General features: G+C 38.2%; 2 protein-coding genes and 1 long non-coding RNA gene across 4 annotated transcripts; 1 reads left to right on the top strand and 2 right to left on the bottom strand.

Annotated features, from left to right (window-relative positions):
• The first annotated feature begins 622 nt into the window (after window positions 1–622).
• LOC146689858 (uncharacterized) lies at window positions 623–2,803 on the top strand. The gene is made up of 3 exons (XR_014915996.1): window positions 623–869; window positions 1,574–2,483; window positions 2,752–2,803. It is a non-coding gene; the product is annotated as an uncharacterized LOC146689858 (long non-coding RNA).
• LOC146689857 (uncharacterized) lies at window positions 2,101–7,632 on the bottom strand. 2 transcript variants are annotated; one of them, XM_085436792.1, is made up of 11 exons: window positions 7,414–7,632; window positions 6,525–6,550; window positions 6,130–6,215; window positions 5,945–5,977; window positions 5,759–5,848; window positions 4,962–5,064; window positions 4,830–4,882; window positions 4,644–4,722; window positions 3,926–4,422; window positions 3,533–3,726; window positions 2,101–3,424 (listed from the first exon to the last, which is right to left on the bottom strand). In XM_085436792.1, the coding sequence occupies exons 2-11, from the start codon at window positions 6,529–6,531 to the stop codon at window positions 3,280–3,282; spliced, it is 1,287 nt and encodes a 428-aa protein (XP_085292918.1). In that variant the 5' UTR covers window positions 6,532–6,550; window positions 7,414–7,632; the 3' UTR covers window positions 2,101–3,279. The 2 variants fall into 2 exon arrangements, with proteins under 2 accessions (XP_085292918.1, XP_085292917.1); XM_085436791.1 differs by having other exon boundaries at window positions 6,130–6,550.
• A 7,058-nt stretch (window positions 7,633–14,690) lies between these two features.
• Window positions 14,691–16,141, bottom strand: LOC146689856 (mucin-6-like). The gene is made up of 6 exons (XM_085436184.1): window positions 16,096–16,141; window positions 15,863–16,000; window positions 15,631–15,780; window positions 15,280–15,374; window positions 15,061–15,193; window positions 14,691–14,734 (listed from the first exon to the last, which is right to left on the bottom strand). The coding sequence occupies exons 1-6, from the start codon at window positions 16,139–16,141 to the stop codon at window positions 14,691–14,693; spliced, it is 606 nt and encodes a 201-aa protein (XP_085292310.1).
• Window positions 16,142–19,641: the final 3,500 nt, after the last annotated feature.

Genomic DNA, 19,641 nt, shown 5'->3' with positions numbered 1-19,641 from the left:
TTAGCTGAAGATGGAGATATATATAAGTCAAGAGACATTTTCACATTTGCAATTGGTCCAAAATTTAGCAACCGCTGTGCCTTTTAACTAGAAACTGTAAATTACTCAAATTTAAGTAGGAATGAGGAAAATCATGATTAAACTTTTAACTTCTTTGCATGCAATAAATACTTAATAGTTTTCAGGATCCCTGGATGAGATCCTGAAAGAGACATTTATCCAGGTATTTCTGATTGTTGGAGCAGGGAATCAGGAAATGGAGAGGACAGTTGGGTTGGAGTAGCCTTCTTCCGCATGCTGAATGTGTCACGATCCTGGATCTTCTAACCCAGCATTATGAGTTTTAGTTTATTTTTATGTTTAAGTCCTTTATGTTTTCTAAGTTCATTCCTATTATGCCTCGGTTGTCATTACAGTTCTTAGTTATTAGATTCCCCCTGTGTCTTCCTACCCCTATGTTAAGTCTCCCTTGCCCTTCGTGTGTTTCATGTCAGCATGTCTTTTGTTAAGTTCATGTTGTCAGGTCTGTGTTTCATTATGTTTCCTGTTTTATTTTGAAGGTCTGTGTCCTATGTCAATGTAGACAGCTTTGCTTCCTTTGTCTCGTTATGTCAGACTGGACGATCTGATTTCCTCGTGTCAGCATTGTTCCCACATCATCATAATTAATGTTGTTCCAGGTTCAACATTGCAAGTGACCAATCACCTTCTTGTGACGTCATTCCTTTGCGACTTCGAAATACCCGCCTTCGAGTATTTCGAAATACAAGTGAAGAAGCGAAAAACCGCCGCCTGTCCGCCGAATTTGAAGTCAATTCGCCTGTCCGCCGAATTTGAAGTCAATTTAGGATACTTTCCTTTAATAAACGGTAAGCATTATACATATGTTCCTCACTTGGCTTGCTGTTTGCTTGCTAGCGATAGGCTACTTGACGACAGCATTAGCTAACCAGTGTTCTCTAGACCAGCGTTCCCCAACTTTTTGGGTGTTTCGTGGCCCGGGGGTTGGGTCAGGCAAAATTGCAGTAGCTTCCCTGATCATTTTACAAACATAAGTGAAGAGAATCTGGACTAAAAGGCCTAGACTTATGGTTGTGTGCTGAATCTATGAATCAAACTATCACCTGGAAACATAATTAACTGGTCCATAGCTGTGAAACTGGACATGAGTTCTTGATTCTATGGAGATTAACAGTAATCCAGAAATTTACAAATTTGTCCCAGGGACATCGCGTAGATGTTGTCCCTGGGACATCGCGTAAATGTTGTCCCTGGGACATCGCGTAAATGTTGTCCCTGGGACATCGCGTAAATGTTGTCCCTGGGACATCGCGTAAATGTTGTCCCTGGGACATCGCGTAAATGTTGTCCCTGGGACATCATGTTAAAGTTGCCAGAGACATACCATATGAAAGTTTAGCTTCTTTTAGCCCCTGTTTGTTTTATATTATTTTATATATATTTTTTTTTAATATTATATTTAATATTTACATTGTATTGCAAAAAACCCCAAAACAAGTTAAAATGAATTAATGAATATTGACTAATTAAACCTTCGTTATTTTTCCACCAGAAATGGACGACATAATTAGAAGAAGTGTTCTGAATGACGAAAAAAAAAGAACTGGAAAAGACACACAACTTTGTGTGCATGTGTCACAATGCCAGGAGGACCCATTCAGTGTTGTGTTAGAAAAATTGAACTCATTAACCCTTCATGGACATTATAAATGTTTAAATGTTGCCTCAGGTAAAGACAGGAAAAGAGACTATTACAAATTCAACTGCATCAGAGCTGGGGAAAAAAGTCGAAACAGCTACAGAGCAGTGGGCTGTAAGGCCTATGTTTCATTTAAAGTACTCAAATGTTGGAAAGACCACACAGTCATCGTGCAGCGTACATATGATAAGCATGATGGGCATGATCCTTCGGACCCAAAAGACGCACATTTCAACAATATTTCCAGTGATTTGAGGAGGAAGATTGAGGAACTGCTTTCCCTTGGAACTAAGCCAGCCATCATACTAACCGAATGTCATAAATGGGCCAAAGAACATGGACACAGAGATCTTCACAACAGAGAGCATTTTGTCACACCACGTGACATTGACAGTGTTAGAACCTGCATGATGAGGAAGAAGCACTTTAACTGTGGAGACAGTCAAAGTGTACATACCTTACTTAATGGAAAACATCAAGAACATGTTCTCTTCTATCAACCATACACATCTGACCAAGAACTAATGATTGTTTTGCAGACACCTGTAATGAAATCAAACATGGAGAACTATGCAAAACAGTTAGTATTTGTTGACACCACGCACTGCGTTAACCAGTATTCATTTCCCTTATTCACACTTGTTGTAAGAGATGATCATGGGCATGGAGTCCCTGTGGCCTATGCTATTGTCAGCAACGAAAGTCAGAAAACCCTGGAAACTGTTCTTGGAATAGTTTGTGAGCATTTCCCAACTTCCCCGAGGTAAATAATACATTGACAGCTATTAATTTTGAAATAATTCCTTTTCAAAAAAGTTATAACATGCCAGAATCTAATGCTATAGCTGCAGCATGGGCTGCAAAAAACTTTCCTTTCCAGTTGTTAAAGTTATTCCTATAGGCTGTATGCAGTATTTTATATATCTACTTGTGAGTTGAAATGTTTAATTTGGCATTGAAGTGGTGCTTTGAGATAGCAAAAACATTTTCATACTGTTTAATCTCATTTAGTGTTTTCTTTTTTTCTGTAGAGCATTTATGGTTGACAAAGACTTTGCGGAAATAAATGCTTTGCAGAAGGTTTTTCCAGAGTCAGCTATCCTTCTATGCTGGTACCATGTCTTGCAGGTAAACCACATTGTTTTCTTTTCACGTTGTCTAAGATGCACCTGAAACCTGATAAGAGCACCAGCATATATACACACTGGAAAGTAAATAATTATAAGTTATTAAATCAGACTAATTAAATACAGTAAAACTAATAAGGGAAGACGAACACACGGGAAATAAAAATAACAGTGTAAACATACCAAAACTCAAAATAAAACAGGAAAGCTACTACAAACCGAGTGTGACACAATTACATTCATATTGAAACATATGTGATAATTTTCTTTCTTTGTAGCATTTTTAAGATATGTGTTAGAACAGTCATTATGCTGTTTGGATTAGGAACCAATCATTTTTGCCAAATAGTTAACACAAACTTAGAACAACAATGAACAATTTTCAAGATTCTGATTTACAGAACAAACAAAAGTCACAAAAGGTTTCATTATTTAAGAAACAAGATCAAGTTTTTCACACAGGAATGAAATGACAGAATCCAGTGCAGCGGGGCCAAAGGTGTGTGTCAGCAAACTGAAGGTTGAGGAATCAGTCAGCTCATGTTTAAGATTGTGTTGGATTTTGAGAAGAGTCTGTCTGTTATTAGAAAGTAAGATTAACAATGTTACACCAATAACCCAAACACGGGGAAATGACAAATAATACCAAAAAAGATACAACTTTCATATTGTTTTACTAACTTACTTTGTCATATCAGCACTTGAATGGTCGATGCCTTTACAGACCATGTCTGTTGTGACATCGCAGGCCAATCTTCCGGCAAACCCGAGGGCTAGCTCCCCAGCCTCCTCTTCACTCAGAACACTAAACACTGTTACTTTAGTTTTGGCCTTCTTAGGCCTGTCAAGAATCATTGCGGGCAGTTTGGCTTTACGGCCCTAAAAAAGAAAAAGTGCAAACACCAAAAGAGCAGAGAGAGACACACACACGCGCACAAAGTTAAATGCTTTTGTTTACATGGTGTAATTGTGTATATGTTGCAGCAAATGCACAATTTCCAGCCACATTGTCACTTCATTGATACGAGTAACCCGGATTTATTTCAGGTGACATCAAAATCACGAAATGTATACCTACCCCAATCAAACCTCTGAAAACATGAACTGACATGTTCTCTGCGTTGATTCTGCGCTTGATCTCGTCTTCTGTTATTGTGTAGGTTTTCTTTTTTGAGCTTGGTACAGATAAGCGACCATGCACTCTGTAAACTGTACTAGTTCCTTCTGAATCAGTTTGGAATTCTGTATCTGCATCGATCCTGTCAACATCATCAGCAGCAGCATTATCTGTACTCAGACTTGTGCCGTATACTTCTGCTTCTTTTTCGTTGTCTTCAGTCTGTGTACCTTCATCTCTTTCAGTCTGTGTACCTTCATCTCTGACTGTCAGTCTTCCTATCTCACTGTTACTTGTCGATTTGCTGCAGATGTTCTCTCCCTTAGGAACTTTTCCTTTGTCATTCGCTGCCTGATGCTTTCCCTGATGACATTCTTCACTGGCTACTTCTATTGCTCCTCCTGTATAGCCACCCACTATGCTGCACAACTCCTTTCCCTCTGCTGTGCTGCACTGTGCTGTTACATAAAGAAGAATGATATAAACAGCACTATATCAATTTTATTGTGAAGAGAAATCCCCACAATACGACACAGTTATGTCTAAAATAGTTTTGTGTAAAAACTGGATCTTGAAACGTCCACTTTAATTACACAGTCCTGGTGTGCAAAGGCAAAATTACGAAAAAAAAATTCACTTTAAACATTTTTGGACATTGTTTAGTTATATTGTGACTTACTCTCACAGAAGATACAGATGCCACAAACAGACTTTGAACAACGCATGTGCTTGTATGCACCACATTTCTGGCACTGCACCTGTGAATTTAAAAAAAAAAAAGAAGAAGAAATAAACAAACAAAAAACAAATGAACAAAGTCCATTAAATAAACAATCTATATGGCTAAGGACATGTCATAGTGTACCCGGTCTTTGGCTGCAATCACACACCAGCACTGACTGCACTTCCTAGTTCGATCTGCAAAATATAATTTGTTTAAGTACAAGTTACATTTTCCAATGTTAGAGAAAAAGAAGGCAGCTAATTTTATCTTTACCTATTGAGGAAAATAAGTAGTGGCAAAGTCGGGACCTGAGCTTTGTGATTTCAGTGTTGTACTCCTCCACTTGTGTTTTACCGTCAATGAGAGATTGGGCAAACTAATAATTGACGAAGAAGAAAAAAAAAAAAAAAAAAGAACAAAAAGAATTAGATTAACAAAGAAATGTTTGTTTGTTTTGGTCCTCTTGGGTATGTCTCAAAATGTTTTGTAAAAAGATGGATATGGTAGGCTTGGGCCTTGAGCTTTCCTAATGAGGGACACTGAAAAGTATCATGCACTAGAGAGAGTGCAAAATCTGTGCAACTTACAAACAAGGTCCAGTGGCTGCCGTTTTCCAGACAGGCTCCAATCAATTTCTCATACATCTGAAAGATGTTTTTCTGGAAATAAAAATAATGTGACAAGTATGTTTTTCTGTCAAGAATGACACTGCAAAACTGCAAAAGCTTGTCAGGTGAGACTTGTAATTAATTCTGCAGATACACAAACATATAGAAAGTGTCATTTTTGGTTTACATTAATTAATTTCTATAGTGTGTACAAAACAAATCAAGACCACAGACTCAACACGCACCACTCAATTTTTGGTGTTCTTTATCAGTTGGCCAAGACAGAAATGTTTTAATCTGTGTGCATTGCTTTTGAGCAAGTCTTTACACAGAAAAGGTTTCAGAAAGGTATTTTTCAGGTTCTTCTGACAAGGCTTCAATTTTGGAAAATGCTGTTTGTTTATAGTGGCAACTTATAAACCCTTTGTGATAAGAACATAGTTACCACAGTCCAAGTCATACCTTCAAAAAGTATGCACTTTGTGCTCTTGTGGACCCATCCAAAATTTTTCCAGTGATTTGGCTTGGTATTGGATAAATGTGAGGGAAATTCTATAAAAATAACATAAATACACCTATGTTTTCAAATACATTACAAAAAACGTAAACATGCTATGTCATTATGATCAAACAAGCTTTTCAACATACCTCACACTGCAAATAGATTAGGCCATCTATTACCTTATAAAACAAATAAATAAATAAATACATATAAATAAAAACAGAACTAAGGAATACGATTCATTAAGTAAATTGTACAATAAAGTGTATTTAAAGCAGAATTTAACATTAGTTTTATGACAACATAAAAGGATTTTTATGTCAAGAGGTACCTCATCTGAAATGTTAGTCTGGTCAAACAGGGATTTCAAACTTGAAATACCAATAGAGTTTGGTCCAGCTACTCCCACAAGGTAATCTGTGAGAAAGCATATGCTGTAGTCAACAGATATCATTTTCTTTTTGCATGCTGCAACCATCATCCATTTCAGTCTTCTAGGAGCTTTGTCTGGTTGTAGTTCTTTTTTCTCCTCCTCTCCCCTCATCTATTAATTAAATTGTTTTCTGACCTTCCTAACTGTTTCCGACCTGTCTTCCCAATGTGATGTTTAAGCAATATATGTATGGTCAGAAGGGGGTGAAATTTTCATTGCAGTTGTACGTGTAACATTGCATGTGATAATAAAAGGCTTGATTGGTTGATTATTCAACATGAGTTGACATTTACCTGACATTGTGAAGGAGTCACAGTTTCTGTAAGGGTGTAAGAACATAACATGTGGATTTGTTACACTTCTTTTTCACAAGTTAATAACAATCAATAATTTTCATTCCATTATTTACAAGCTATCACACGATGTCCCAGGGACAACATTTACACGATGTCCCAGGGACAACATCTACACGATGTCCCAGGGACAACATCTACGCGATGTCCCTGGGACAACATTTACGCGATGTCCCTGGGACAACATCTACGCGATGTCCCAGGGACAACATCTACGCGATGTCCCAGGGACAACATCTACGCGATGTCCCAGGGACAACATCTACACGATGTCCCAGGGACAACATCTACACGATGTCCCAGGGACAACATTTACACGATGTCCCAGGGACAACATTTACACGATGTCCCAGGGACAACATCTACACGATGTCCCAGGGACAACATCTACACGATGTCCCAGGGACAACATTTACGCGATGTCCCTGGGACAACATTTACGCGATGTCCCTGGGACAACATTTACGCGATGTACCAGGACAAATTTGTAAATTTCTGGATTACTGTTAATCTCCATAGAATCAAGAACTCATGTCCAGTTTCACAGCTATGGACCAGTTAATTATGTTTCCAGGTGATAGTTTGATTCATAGATTCAGCACACAACCATAAGTCTAGGCCTTTTAGTCCAGATTCTCTTCACTTATGTTTGTAAAATGATCAGGGAAGCTACTGCAATCTTGCCTGACCCAACCCCCGGGCCACGAAACACCCAAAAAGTTGGGGAACGCTGGTCTAGAGAACACTGGTTAGCTAATGCTGTTGTCAAGTAGCCTATCGCTAGCAAACAAACAGCAAGCCAAGTGAGGAACATATGTATAATGCTTACCGTTTATTAAAGGAAAGTATCCTAAATTGACTTCAAATTCGGCGGACAGGCGGCGGTTTTTCGCTTCTTCACTTGTATTTCGAAATAATCGAAGGCGGGTATTTCGAAGTCGCAAAGGAATGACGTCACAAGAAGGTGATTGGTCACTTGCAATGTTGAACCTGGAACAACATTAATTATGATGATGTGGGAACAATGCTGACACGAGGAAATCAGATCGTCCATGTCAGACTAGTTTCAGCTGTTTCCCCATGAGTTTCCACTTCCCATAATCACCCTTGTGTGTATTTAGTCTCTGTGTTTCTGTTCATTCTTTGTCTGGTTGTCTGTGTTCGCGTCATGTTCTCCATGCCATGTTTCTAGGTTTCATATTACAGGTTTTTCATGTTGTTTGTTTAGTTCTCCCAGTTTAGGTTAATGTTAGTTTTACTTCAGTTTGCCTTGCCCTTTGTTTGTACCTTTTTTACCAGCCTCGTTAAACGGCTCGCTTTTTATTAATCCAAGTTTTGTTCCACATTCCTTTTGTGTCTGCATTTTGGGTCCACTCTTCTCAATACATACAGTCTGCCTCAGCCAGACTGTGACAGAATGCACAAGCCAGTTTAGTTTTTGGTAGGCTTCATAGGTATTGAATAACTCCACAGCCAAAGCAGTGGTGTGATGAAGTGGTGCAAGTTTACCTTCACAACACTCGAGAAAGAGAAAATCACCACAGCAGATGAGATGCCACATGATACAGAGAATCCAGCTGTTTCCACCCTGGCCTCCGCAACAATGCACTCCATCATCTCCTAGTACTTTAACTAGATCTCTAGTTTGTGCAGCAGATGCTGGGGACAGCACCTTATCTGTGCCCACAGCACTGCCTGTGACAGCTTTCACCAAATGAACCCTTGGCATATTTTAGCGTTGCTGCTATGTAATGTTCAGTTTCCACTACCTTCTAGACTGTTAAAGATGATAGCTGTGATTTATAATAACACTTAAAAACATAAAACTACATGCTTTTTTTCCTCTGTTTCTGTAGAGACCAACAAATTCAAGTCCACAGCAAGAATGCTTGCCACAGTTTTCTTTTATATTAGGATAAAACCCAGAGGCACACTGATTATAAATGCAAAGGCAGGACTTCTGAGTATCATGACGTCATGAAGTTGATGTATCATGAAGTGTCATGAAGTTTAATAGGCATATAATTAATGAAACATTGATAATCAAACGATAACTAATAAAAACCTGCTTTAATTCTAAACGTGCTAGTTCTATTTAGGTGTCTTTGTTTTTTTATGTTTAAGGAGAAAACCAGGCCAAAGAGTGTTGCTATAATCATCACAATTTAACATTAGTGTGTGTAAAGGTCACATATATGTAAGTTTCTGTAATAAAATGTTTAATTTAACACGACTTCACTGTGTGCTCTCTTTGGAGAACTCAAGACTCGTTTATACACCCATTCATGTACTCCTTGCTTGCTTTGCCTTTCCTTTAAATAAAGATGGTCCTATTATCACTAGAGAGATGGCTGAGCTGAGAGAGTGGTTACATTTTCCAGTGGCTCCATCTGCTGGCCTTAGCCTGCCTTTCCCTGTTAGCAGTCGCACCACCACCCTAGAAACCCTGCCTGCGTGCCTCACAATCTTTTTTTTCCATGTTTTTTTTGCCCAGCAGAACCTTCTTACACCAGAACAAACAGGAGTAAAGGAAACAATAATTTGTTAACAGTACTAGCAGAAGCAGGACATTGCCACACAATAGCCAGACAACCAGGCCACAGCCAACATGACTCTATGCTAAAATTGAAGCCCAGGGATGTTGCAAAAAGAAAGACTGTCTACCCTCCCCAGTATGTGCACATCATATATATTATATATATATATTATATATTGTATTATATACTATTATATGAAAATATGTATCAAAATATCAGAGACTATATCAGATTGGTATTAGCAATACTGCCCTGTATTTACTTGGTATCAATACCAAAATCTGCAGTATCGCACAGCACTAATTAAAATGTACCTGCAAGGCTAGATACAACTGTTGAGCAACTCTTTTTGTAATTTCCAGGAAGTGTTTAATAAATGCGGAAGCAATTAAGGTCAAATCAATGTGACAGTGAACAAAAACAGAGAAGATATTTACAGAGTCTTTTGGTGATTGTCAGATGTGTTTATTTGACAGAAAACAGATTCAGTACCTTCTTTAAACACAGAAGAAAACCATCCAGTACTGCTGAATTAGATTTGAATTCTATTTAATCTAATGATTCCAAATGGCTTCATCTTGGTTTTGCTAGCTCTACATTTCAGATCCTGCTGCAAGATTCACACACACAGCTGGTGATGTGCTTGTAAGCGTATTGTCTGGTAGTCAGGTCAGAGCAGTGCAGGGTCATCGATTTCTTCTCTGAGTTCTGCTCCACGCAGCATTTGCACTCCTGCTGCAACATCAAGTCACCATTTAACACCGCAGTGAGGGGGAAGGGTTAAAAAGGACAGAGGAAGGTAATGGTTCAAGGTTCTTTATTTGTCACATGCATAGTTATACAAGTATAACACACAGTGAAATGTAGCCTGACACGCTCCTCGACATGTGCAAAAATTGGGGGGGGTGTAGAGGAAGAACACACATACACGTGTGTGTGTGTGTATATATATATATATATATATATATATATACACACACACACACACACATATATAGTATATACACTGGGTGAATGTGCAGTAGTAGCAGCAAGCAGGTGAATTCTGTACATTAATATGAATAGATATCTGACTATTTTACAGGATAGACAATATAAACATATTTAAAATTAAAGGAATTGAAATGTACATTGTGCCTTGGTTTAGTGTCTGGAAGAGAGTCCTGTCTCAGTCAATTATAGATGATGTGAGAGGGCGGGTGTGTGTGTTTAGGGCCCGGGTGGCTTGGGGATAGAAGCTCCTCTTGAGTCTCTCTGTCCTTGCCCGGAAGATGCGGAACCTTCTACCAGATTGCAGAAGTTGGAACAGTTTGTTGCCTGGATGGGACGGGTCCTTCAGTATCTGCGCTGCTCTAGTCCGGCATCTCCTGGTGTAGGTGTCCTGAAGCGGGGGGAGAGCAATCCTGCAGCAGCGTTCTGCTGTATGGATCACTCTCTGGAGAGCTTTTTGGTCCTTCACACAGCTGTTCCCAAACCACGATGTCATGTTCTGTGTGAGGATGCTCTCCACAGCGCCTGTATAGAAAATCCTGAGGATCTTTGGAGAGACCCTGAACTTCCTCAGTTGTCGTAGGTGATACAGGCGCTGCCTAGCCTTTTTGGTCTGGACCTGAATGTGGGCAGCCCATGTCAGGTCTGAGGAGATGTGGACACCAAGATACTTGAAGGACTGTATTGGTATTTTTATATATGGTATTTTTAATGTATTTTTAAACATACAGAATAAGGAAAGTAGATTAAAATCCATCTAAATGTCTACAATTCAAGCTTCACTTACACTTATGCCCTAGTTTTCATTTTCCTTTTATATGATGGCATGCCTGTTAACCTGTATTTCTACTTAAACAGTGAAGATTTGCTCTTACCTCAATTGAGACGAACATTGTCCCTGGCATGCGGGTATCTGTATTACAGTAGAACAGTTTTCTATGGTGATGTTGAAGCTGGACACCCTGGGAGCACAGGCCCTTTTACCTGAAAGTGGCAGAAGTATAACAGAAGATGAAGCACAGTGAGCAAATCCTTTCAAAAATGAATGACATTAAACATTTTGGATGCAGCAGAGCTGCAGATTATTAGTTATCTTTAGTTACAAGTTGGACTTCTGTAAAAATAAAGAAAGTGAAAGCAGTCTATTAGACAAAGTTCAGAGTTATAAATAACTCATGGTTTTCCTTTTGTCTTCATTTACATGTATAACAGCAGTGTTGGTCATCCCAAATTCTGTCCTCCTGGAAAAAAAACAGAAGCTTATTCTTCCATGCATACTGTACTTTTGTAGTAAAATAACCATTTTGACCATAGTTTTTACCATATTTTAAGACAAAATGGTTGAATATTTAAAACTAGTCTAATTACATATGACATGCATACATTTTATTACAATTTTGAATAGAAGTAAATATTTAAAATATAAGTCTAAGGAGCTTGGAAGGAAAAGTGTCCTAACTTCTTCAGTTCTAAGAGCAAGTTCTAAAATATAAGTTTATTGTTTTAAAATCCATATTCTTAGACACGGGTTACAGTTTCAGGATCACTGTGTAGGTTTTCAGTACCTCGGGGCAGCTTTCTTTGGGACAGACTTTAGTCTCAGTCTGAATCCCTTCTTTGCTGCAGCTAAATGACTTGCAGAGATGGGCAGGATCTGTCCATTTGTCCCCTGCCTAAACACATATAAACCAGACAACACAAGATATTTTGTTATCATTTTGTTTCAGTCAAATTCAAACTGATCTCCAAGGAAAAAGAAACACAGAGCACAGACACAACACACCTTGTATGTCTGTTCATTATAGCTGCATGTCTTCTCAACTGAAAAACAAAACAAATGTTCGCAAAAATGAGCTTGAATAATAAGTAAAACAGCAGCATTTTTCAGATGATGCACAACCACAGCCAGAGGTACAAAAATTTGAAAATTTCCTAATATATGTGTCACTTAAATCACTTAAAAGTCCCTCAAGTGACTCCAAAATGCAATGGCACTTTGGGATCATGACAATGTGTTGCCATGCAGAAGTGAAAATAAGTGTGTGTCAAACAAAGATTTCCATCTAGCCAGGTCGCCTTCTACTGTCTTTAAAAGTGGGATGTGGTTTAATTTAGTTAATTCTGAAAGCTTAGGAGAGACATTAATACCTAAATATTTTATATTTCCACATTGCAGTGGGGAAGGAGAAGAATTATGGAAGGAGCAATTAATCGGAAGAACTGTTGATTTCGACCAGTTAATTGAATAATCTGAGACACCTGAGAAAGAATTTATCAATGCAATTACCCCAGAGATATTGGTTTGTGAGTTTTGGAGAAAAAGTAACACATCATCTGCATAAAGGCTGATTTTATGTTCTATATTCTTACATTTTATGCCCTTAAATGTTGTAGCCTGTCTAATTGCTGCTGCTAGTGGCTCAATAAAAATTGCAAACAGTGAAGGGGAGAGTGGGCATCCCTGTCTGGTGCCCCTCAGAAGAGAGAAGCTGGAGGATGTCTGGTCATTTGTTCTGACACAAGCTGTTGGAGAGTTATATAATATTTTTAACCAGTTTATGAAAGAAGGTCCAAAACCAAATTTGTGTAAAGTTGCAAATAGAAATTTCCAGTTAACTCTGTCAAATGCTTTTTCTGCATCTACAGAAAATATTGTAGTTTCAAGGTTTTTACTGTATGAGTAGTCTATTAAATTAAGTAATCTACGAGTGTTTGTTGAGGAGTGCCTACCTTTTATAAAACCAGTTTGGTCAGGATGAATTAAAAGGGGGGTTATTTTCTCTAATCCCTTTGAGAGAGCTTTGCAGATTATTTTAAGGTCTACATTAATAAGGGATATTGGACGATAGCTTGAAGGAAATACAGGGTCTTTGCCTGGTTTTTGTAAGAGACTGATATTTGCAGAGTTCATATTTGGTGGTAGTCTACCATTTTCTTTGATTTCCTGCAACATCCTGTGAAAAACTGGTGCCAGAATCGTCCAGAATTCTTTGTAAAAATCTGTTGGAAAACCGTCTGGACCTGGAGCCTTATTATTGGGCATACTTATCAGAGCTTCCTGGAGTTCACCTGGCGTCAGTGGCGAATCCAGTGCTATTGCTTGGGTGTCTAATAATTTTGGAAGAGTTATGTTGTCGAGAAATTGATCAATTTCGTTTTTAGATGGGTTTATTTGATGGTGTATATAAAGTTTCATAGAAATCCCTAAAAATTTTGTTTATTTTTTAGGATCATATATTGTGTTCCCAGATTAATCTTTAACAGCACATATAGTTGTTTTTTCTTTATTGATTTTTAACTGGTTAGCAAGAAATTGTCCGGATTTGTTACCGTGTTCATAATTTTGCAGGCAAAGTCTTTGTACTAAGAATTTAGTCTTTTTATTAATAATTTCATTTAATTCTAGTTTTCTCTTGCGTATTTTGTTTAATATTTCTTGATCTTGGTGTGACACATAGGCTTTTTCTAAAGATTTGCTGTTTTTCTCTAGTTCCTGAATTTTTTTGTTTTCTTCTTTCTTCTTATGTGAAGAGAAAGAGATTATTTTACCTCTCATCACAGCTTTCCCTGCTTCCCAGAGGACAGATGCTGATGTTCCAGGAATGTCATTGAAGCCTAAATATAGAGTCCATTCTTTTTTAAAGTATTTGATAAACTCTTCGTCTTTGAGCAGTGATGTATTAAATCTCCAGTTTTTTCTTGGTGTAGTATTATTCATCTGTATTAGTGTTAAAGATACAGGAGCATGATCGCTGACAGCTATAGGATGAATCTCGGGGTGTAATGTTACTCAGCAGTGAGCTGCTGACCAGAAAATAATCCAGACGAGATTAAGAGTGATGGACATGTGAGAAGAAAAAATATTCCTTACTGTTGGGGTGAAGGGAGCGCCATGCATCGCAAAGACCAAAGTCGCTCATATACTGTTTGATTATATTTGTGGACTGCCAGTTACGCTGAGTTCCTGTTGTGTTGAGCCTATCCATTTCTTCATTTAGTCCCAGGTTGAGGTCTCCCCCAAGAACAATTGTGCAATCTAGGTGTTCGGAGAGTGTACTAAAAAAACCGTGGGAGAATGAGGGGTCATCAACATTTGGACCATATATACTTACAATACCTAGCTTTTGGTTAAGTATAGATAGTTTGACGATTAGGAATCTGCCCTCTGGATCTATAACTGTATCGAGTACTGTGAAATTAATATTTTTATGTATTAGAATTGCTACTCCTCTTTGTCTAGAATTATAACAGGCTGAGAACACATTAGGAAACTCAGGTGTTTTAAGTTTATTCAAACCTGTGACAGGCATGTGGGTTTCTTGTAATATTTGATACTGTATCATTAAATACCTATAAATACTGTGTAATTAGAGGGTCATCTCACCAATGATGTCCATCGATAACAACCGGCCCTGGTGGACTTACACCACCACGATGGTGGCATTCACAGTCTGCCTTTGGAGTGCAGGTGTTTCCTTGGTTTTGGTATGTATAGGCAGCCACAGCCCTCCACAGAAGCATCATCCACTCCACATCGAGGGTCAGACTCAGTAATGGAGCGGCATGTACTGTTACAAGCTCAGATGTTGTAGAAGAACTCTTGGTTCTTTGGACATGTCGGAGCTGTGAGACAACAATGTGATGAGCACGAATGGCACTTTTTTAAAAGTAATTTGTCACATTTTCTGCTGTGCAAAGTTCCACAATATTTGCTTCCTTCAAAAATCCAAACACTTCAGACAGACTTTTACATTTGTAGTGTACACAAGTTCTTAAAAACATGAAAAACATTGATTTCATCTTTTCTGACTAGTTATTTTGAATTAAAAAAAAAAATCTCAGTACTGGCTCTTCTCCAAAAAGTCTAAACCTAATGTGTCTGGTATTAACATTATTGATATATTCAATATATTATGTAATCCTTTGGTGTGTGAATAAAGTTTACTTACTGCAGTTGGCAGCTTTTCTCCAGTCACCAATTAAAACCCCAAGACTCGCACAAGCTTTGGCGTAGCTGTCTAATGCAATGCACAAGCACCTCTGCACATTGTTGCCACAATTACAGGTTCTTTGAATACAGGCCTGCCAGCAAATACAATTTTCACCTTAATATTGATAAGTCAAATTAACTTACACAAAGTTGCTGTTTGCTCATAATGCGTGCTTACTGTGTAGTATTGATCCGGTGGCAAATGGACATGGCACTTAGCAGATATGGCAGTCGCACTGATCAGCACAGAGCACTTTTCATCAGCAAATATTTCTAGAAAAAAGGAAATTTTAATTTGTAAACATATCTTGTGGGGATTTTTTTTTACTGTATCACAGGCAAGCATGCAAACTACCAATAAAAATCTGTGCTGCCTTATAATTCACACCACAATAATCATTGATATGAAAACCAAAATGTCAATTTTGTCATCAAGCTGAACTCCACTATAATTCCCGTTGTGCATTGCAGTGTTTGAATGTATACATGCCGTTTCAGTTTTAGTTACAGTTATAATATTAACTGGTACCATTGTGAGTGTTGATGCATGTACTGGGTATGTTCACAGTGCAAGCGCCCAGACTCCAGGACAGAGCAAAAGGTTCAGCTGAGAGCTCGATGATGCCGCTGCTGCTGGTGAAGTCGTCTGTGCCGTCACTGTTGCCGTTGCCACAAAGACCTGAACGATAGACTGACTGACCAAAGTGGATCGTGCCAACCAATGATGCTGTTTAATGTGTTATCACCAGTGTGTTTCCAACCTGAAATGATGCCCTTGTGTTTCCTAGGAACAGACATGTAGAGTTGGATTTCAGGTGACATCTGGAGTCGGAGCTTAATATCAGAGGATGTCAAGACTTGAATGTACATAGAGGACTGCCAGAAAACCTGGGCCCCATCTAAAAGGTAATCGGTAAGATAATATAATGTTAGTAATTAAGGCATTAAGGCATGTTTCTATTACAAGGTTGCCAAACAATTTATATGAAATTACCAGACTGATAAAATTCACTAATCTCTTGGTCTCCAACTTTAGCCATGTTGTTTGTGAATGTATACGTTTCCTGAAAATAAAAACCGGTATTCAAGGTTACTTTTTATGCTTGCTAGTTAGATGTTGATGGTTTTAATTTCAGTGTTGAAAGACTGTCTTTACCTGCAAATGCTGGAGGAAAACAGCTTGTATTGATGGATCCTTTTTAGAAAATGTAATTATTACTGTCCAGTTGAAGCCCTGCATGTGTCCATAAACAAATAAACCAGCAGTTATTAACACAGGAACTCGAGAAGATTCATATTAATGAAAAGGGGAGGAGGACAAATTACCTGTAATGCTAGGTATGTACATTTACCAGGGACAGTGTACTGTTTGCCGTCAAATGTTGACACAAACTGACCTTCAATCTGACATTTAATTGGGCAGTTTTCAGAGCAACGCCACTTCCCACCTTCACACAAACTGGAGACAGGGTTGATGAAGAGGTTTAAATAATTTCAATTCATTATTCACAAAAAAATCCTCATAAATATAAATCCCTTTATCTGGGTCCTTACCATGTCTGACACTTGGTGCTACGTTTCTGTCCAGGTCCTGCCAGCGAACACACAGGTGCAGTTTGACACATTCACACAGTGGAAGCCATCCAAGTGATCATTAATCACTTTGCCTACGCACATGTTCAGGACAGCCTTAAAATGTGGCAAACAAACAAACAACAACAAGAACAAAACACATCAATGATTTATAACCTGGGGAAATTCTGGCAAGGCTCACCCTCTGGGCAGACGCAGGAACTAGTGATATCCTGGCTGGAAAAATGGGGGTTTGGGTTGGAGCAGGTAGGAACAAATGCAGCACCCTCTTCTTCATAAAGCAGTGCTCCCCGACAAGTTGGTCGAGCTACATTCATCCACCAAAACAGGGACAGCTACATCAAATTATGGTGGGTACAGGATATGCCACTTATTGTTATTAGTATTAGTATTTTAAACAATTAGTTACCACACTGGGTCACAGATCTTCATTTCTCCCACACATTACTGCTTTTTCCACAGTGCAGAACAATCTCTCTAAAGAAAGCACAGCCTATGTGTTCACTGTTTTCATATCCGTAAATGTTTTTGTGACACAGCTGGAAGTAATGAAGCCGACTTGATTGCAGACAGCCCAAAGTGTAGGAGAAGAAATGTTCACATACCTGGTAGATTAAAAGACATTCTTACATTTTATTTGAAAACTGTAAATACAGTTGTCTCAGAAATTCAGATTCATAACGACTGCATAACTGACCCGTTATAATGTGTTAGTGAATCATCTGTCTATTTTTCAAATTTGTATACAGAAACAAAATTACAAACAAAAAAAACAAGTTAATGTAAACCACGTGAACCTACTGGATTAGGAACAGAGACAGGATCCCTTGTTTGGCATGTGTCATCTGTAAGCGCGCTCCCTCTGATCAGCTGCTGCTCATTGCCTAGATTCATGAAAAGGTGCATTCTTTGAGCAAAGTGTCTGTAAACAACTGTTATCATTTGCAAAGAAAACCTAAAATATTCCTATAAAGTGTCTGGTTATCATTTAGGTCACACCTGTTACGTTGCATTTTCCACACAGTCCAGTCATGTCAGTGCTCAGCTCCTGCTCCAGCTCAACCTTTACAGCAGATCAAATATTAACTTTAGGAGTTCCACTTATTGATTTAAAATGCATATATGTGTGTGACTGTGGTTAAGTTTTCCCTCACCTTGAGAGTGTCTATTCCTCCAGCTACACACCAATCAAAACTGCCTCTACAGCTCTTGAAATTAAATGCAGGAACGTGACTTAGAATTGGGGAGCACAACAGTGTTCAGCAGTCAGCAGTTAACACCTCAAAGTGTGAGGGCCCTTAGGCTGTATTCACCAGTTGACTGAGGCCTTTATTTAATAAGGAATTTGCAATATTATCTCTCTTCCCCTAAAGGGGTACTTCTGTTTTTCCCACAGTCCAAAGACATGCCTAGGGGGGAGAGGCTCTAGCCCCCTCTGTGACCCATGAGTTGAGGAGAATGGATAGACAGATGAAACAAAGATTAACTACCAAAATGACAGGAAGAGAGAAACAGCTTGTCTGAAGCATACCAGTGTTTATCGATTATATGATAATGACCCAAGGCATACTGCAAAAGCAACACAAGGGCTTGTCAACGCAAAGAAATGGGATATTCTTCAAAGGCCAACTCAGCCACCTGATATCAACCCCACAGAGCAGCTTTTCAATTTCTGAAGACAAAACTGGAGGCAGAAAGTGGCTGCAGTAAAGGCCTAGTATCTCAAGAAAGGAAACACAACATCTGGTGACTGCAGAGGATTTTTATCATTCTTCCAAAATACTGTTTTAGGGGATGTATAAACACTAAGAGTAAAAACCCCAGAATAAGATTTAAAATGTACAAAACTAAGCTAAAAGATACAAAACATCTACAAAGACATGAACGTGCAAGAAAAAGAAAAAAAAAAACAATCTTAGTCCAGGGATCTACCTTGGAGATGAAAGAGTGCTAACCTTGTTCCTCATCTATACCCAGAGGCCTGTTGTTTGGGGATTTTGGCTTGTGTTGCTAGTTTGACTTGCTTAACTGAGATAGTTGTTGTTAACAAAACCCCAAATGTAAAAAACTTAGCAAAGTCATATATGGTCTACATGTATATATACAATTGCGCTGAGACAAAGGGATAAATTGAAAAGAAACAGTTATACCTCTTCTCCAATCACGTTCTGAAAGTGAAATCTGATCTAACCTGGGCTACACCCCGGGTCAAGACAACCGCAGCTCCAGTTTTGTTCTAAATCTTATCCTCTTACCTCCTTCTTTTCTGATGCTTCCCTCAAGACGTAACAAAGAAAGTGAATTCAATTTAGCTAGATTACATATTGTGTGTTTTGCTTTAAGAAAAGAACATTTGTTATTGTATAAGAATGAAACCTGCTAATCTCTGCAATTCAGAAAGGCGCAGTCCATTCTTCAAACATCACTACCAATTACTATTATCATGTTATTTGTGTTATTTAATTTAAATGACATTAAACTGATCAAAAAATATGTAGCTTGCAGCCAGTTGTAGATGTTTTGTTGGAAAAGTATACAAATCTTTCAGAAATAAAACAAAGATTCAAATGTCCTAGAAACTCTTCTTTTCAAAGACATGACTCATTTCCTAAATATAAAAATAGGCTCTTACTTTGATTAGATCTTTGTTTTGTGTCATATCTTTTAGCTTATAAAATAGTTTAACTTTTACCAAAAAAAAAAATATGACTAACAGTAAATTTGGTAGCATTAAATATTCTGGTGGTCACCAAAATTTTTCAAATTTCACTGACATGATCAGACACAAACACGTTGTTTTCAACTAAAAAAGAACCAAAACAATTTCAATTAAATTATTATAATAGTATGCTGGGAGTGCATGTATATCATACAGCTTGATAGTTGGTGATTGGTGGTTTCCTTTAAGGAGGATACTTACCATGCAAATTAGTGACACTAGCTGTCA

The sequence above is a fragment of the Copadichromis virginalis genome, linkage group LG17 (assembly GCF_057382275.1).
Source record: "Copadichromis virginalis isolate Kocher_CV1m ecotype Utaka linkage group LG17, C_Virginalis_male_GT1.1, whole genome shotgun sequence".
Taxonomy (NCBI): Eukaryota; Metazoa; Chordata; class Actinopteri; order Cichliformes; family Cichlidae; genus Copadichromis; species Copadichromis virginalis.
The sequence above is the reverse complement of the archived record's forward strand: the minus strand, read 5'-3'. Positions and strand labels throughout refer to the sequence as shown.

Coding starts and splice junctions, on each gene's coding strand:
- LOC146689857 (XM_085436791.1), bottom strand. CDS start 6,342: ATGAGGGGAGAGGAGGAGAAAAAAGAACTACAACCAGACAAAGCTCCT. Junction 5,065..5,758: donor AAAGTGCATACTTTTTGAAG/GTATGACTTGGA, acceptor GTCAATTATTAG/TTTGCCCAATCTCTCATTGA. Junction 3,425..3,532: donor TCAAGTGCTGATATGACAAA/GTAAGTTAGTAA, acceptor TTCTAATAACAG/ACAGACTCTTCTCAAAATCC.
- LOC146689856 (XM_085436184.1), bottom strand. CDS start 16,141: ATGGCTAAAGTTGGAGACCAAGAGATTAGTGAATTTTATCAGTCTG. Junction 15,194..15,279: donor CACCGGATCAATACTACACA/GTAAGCACGCAT, acceptor ATTTGCTGGCAG/GCCTGTATTCAAAGAACCTG. Junction 14,735..15,060: donor GAGAAAAGCTGCCAACTGCA/GTAAGTAAACTT, acceptor GTTGTCTCACAG/CTCCGACATGTCCAAAGAAC.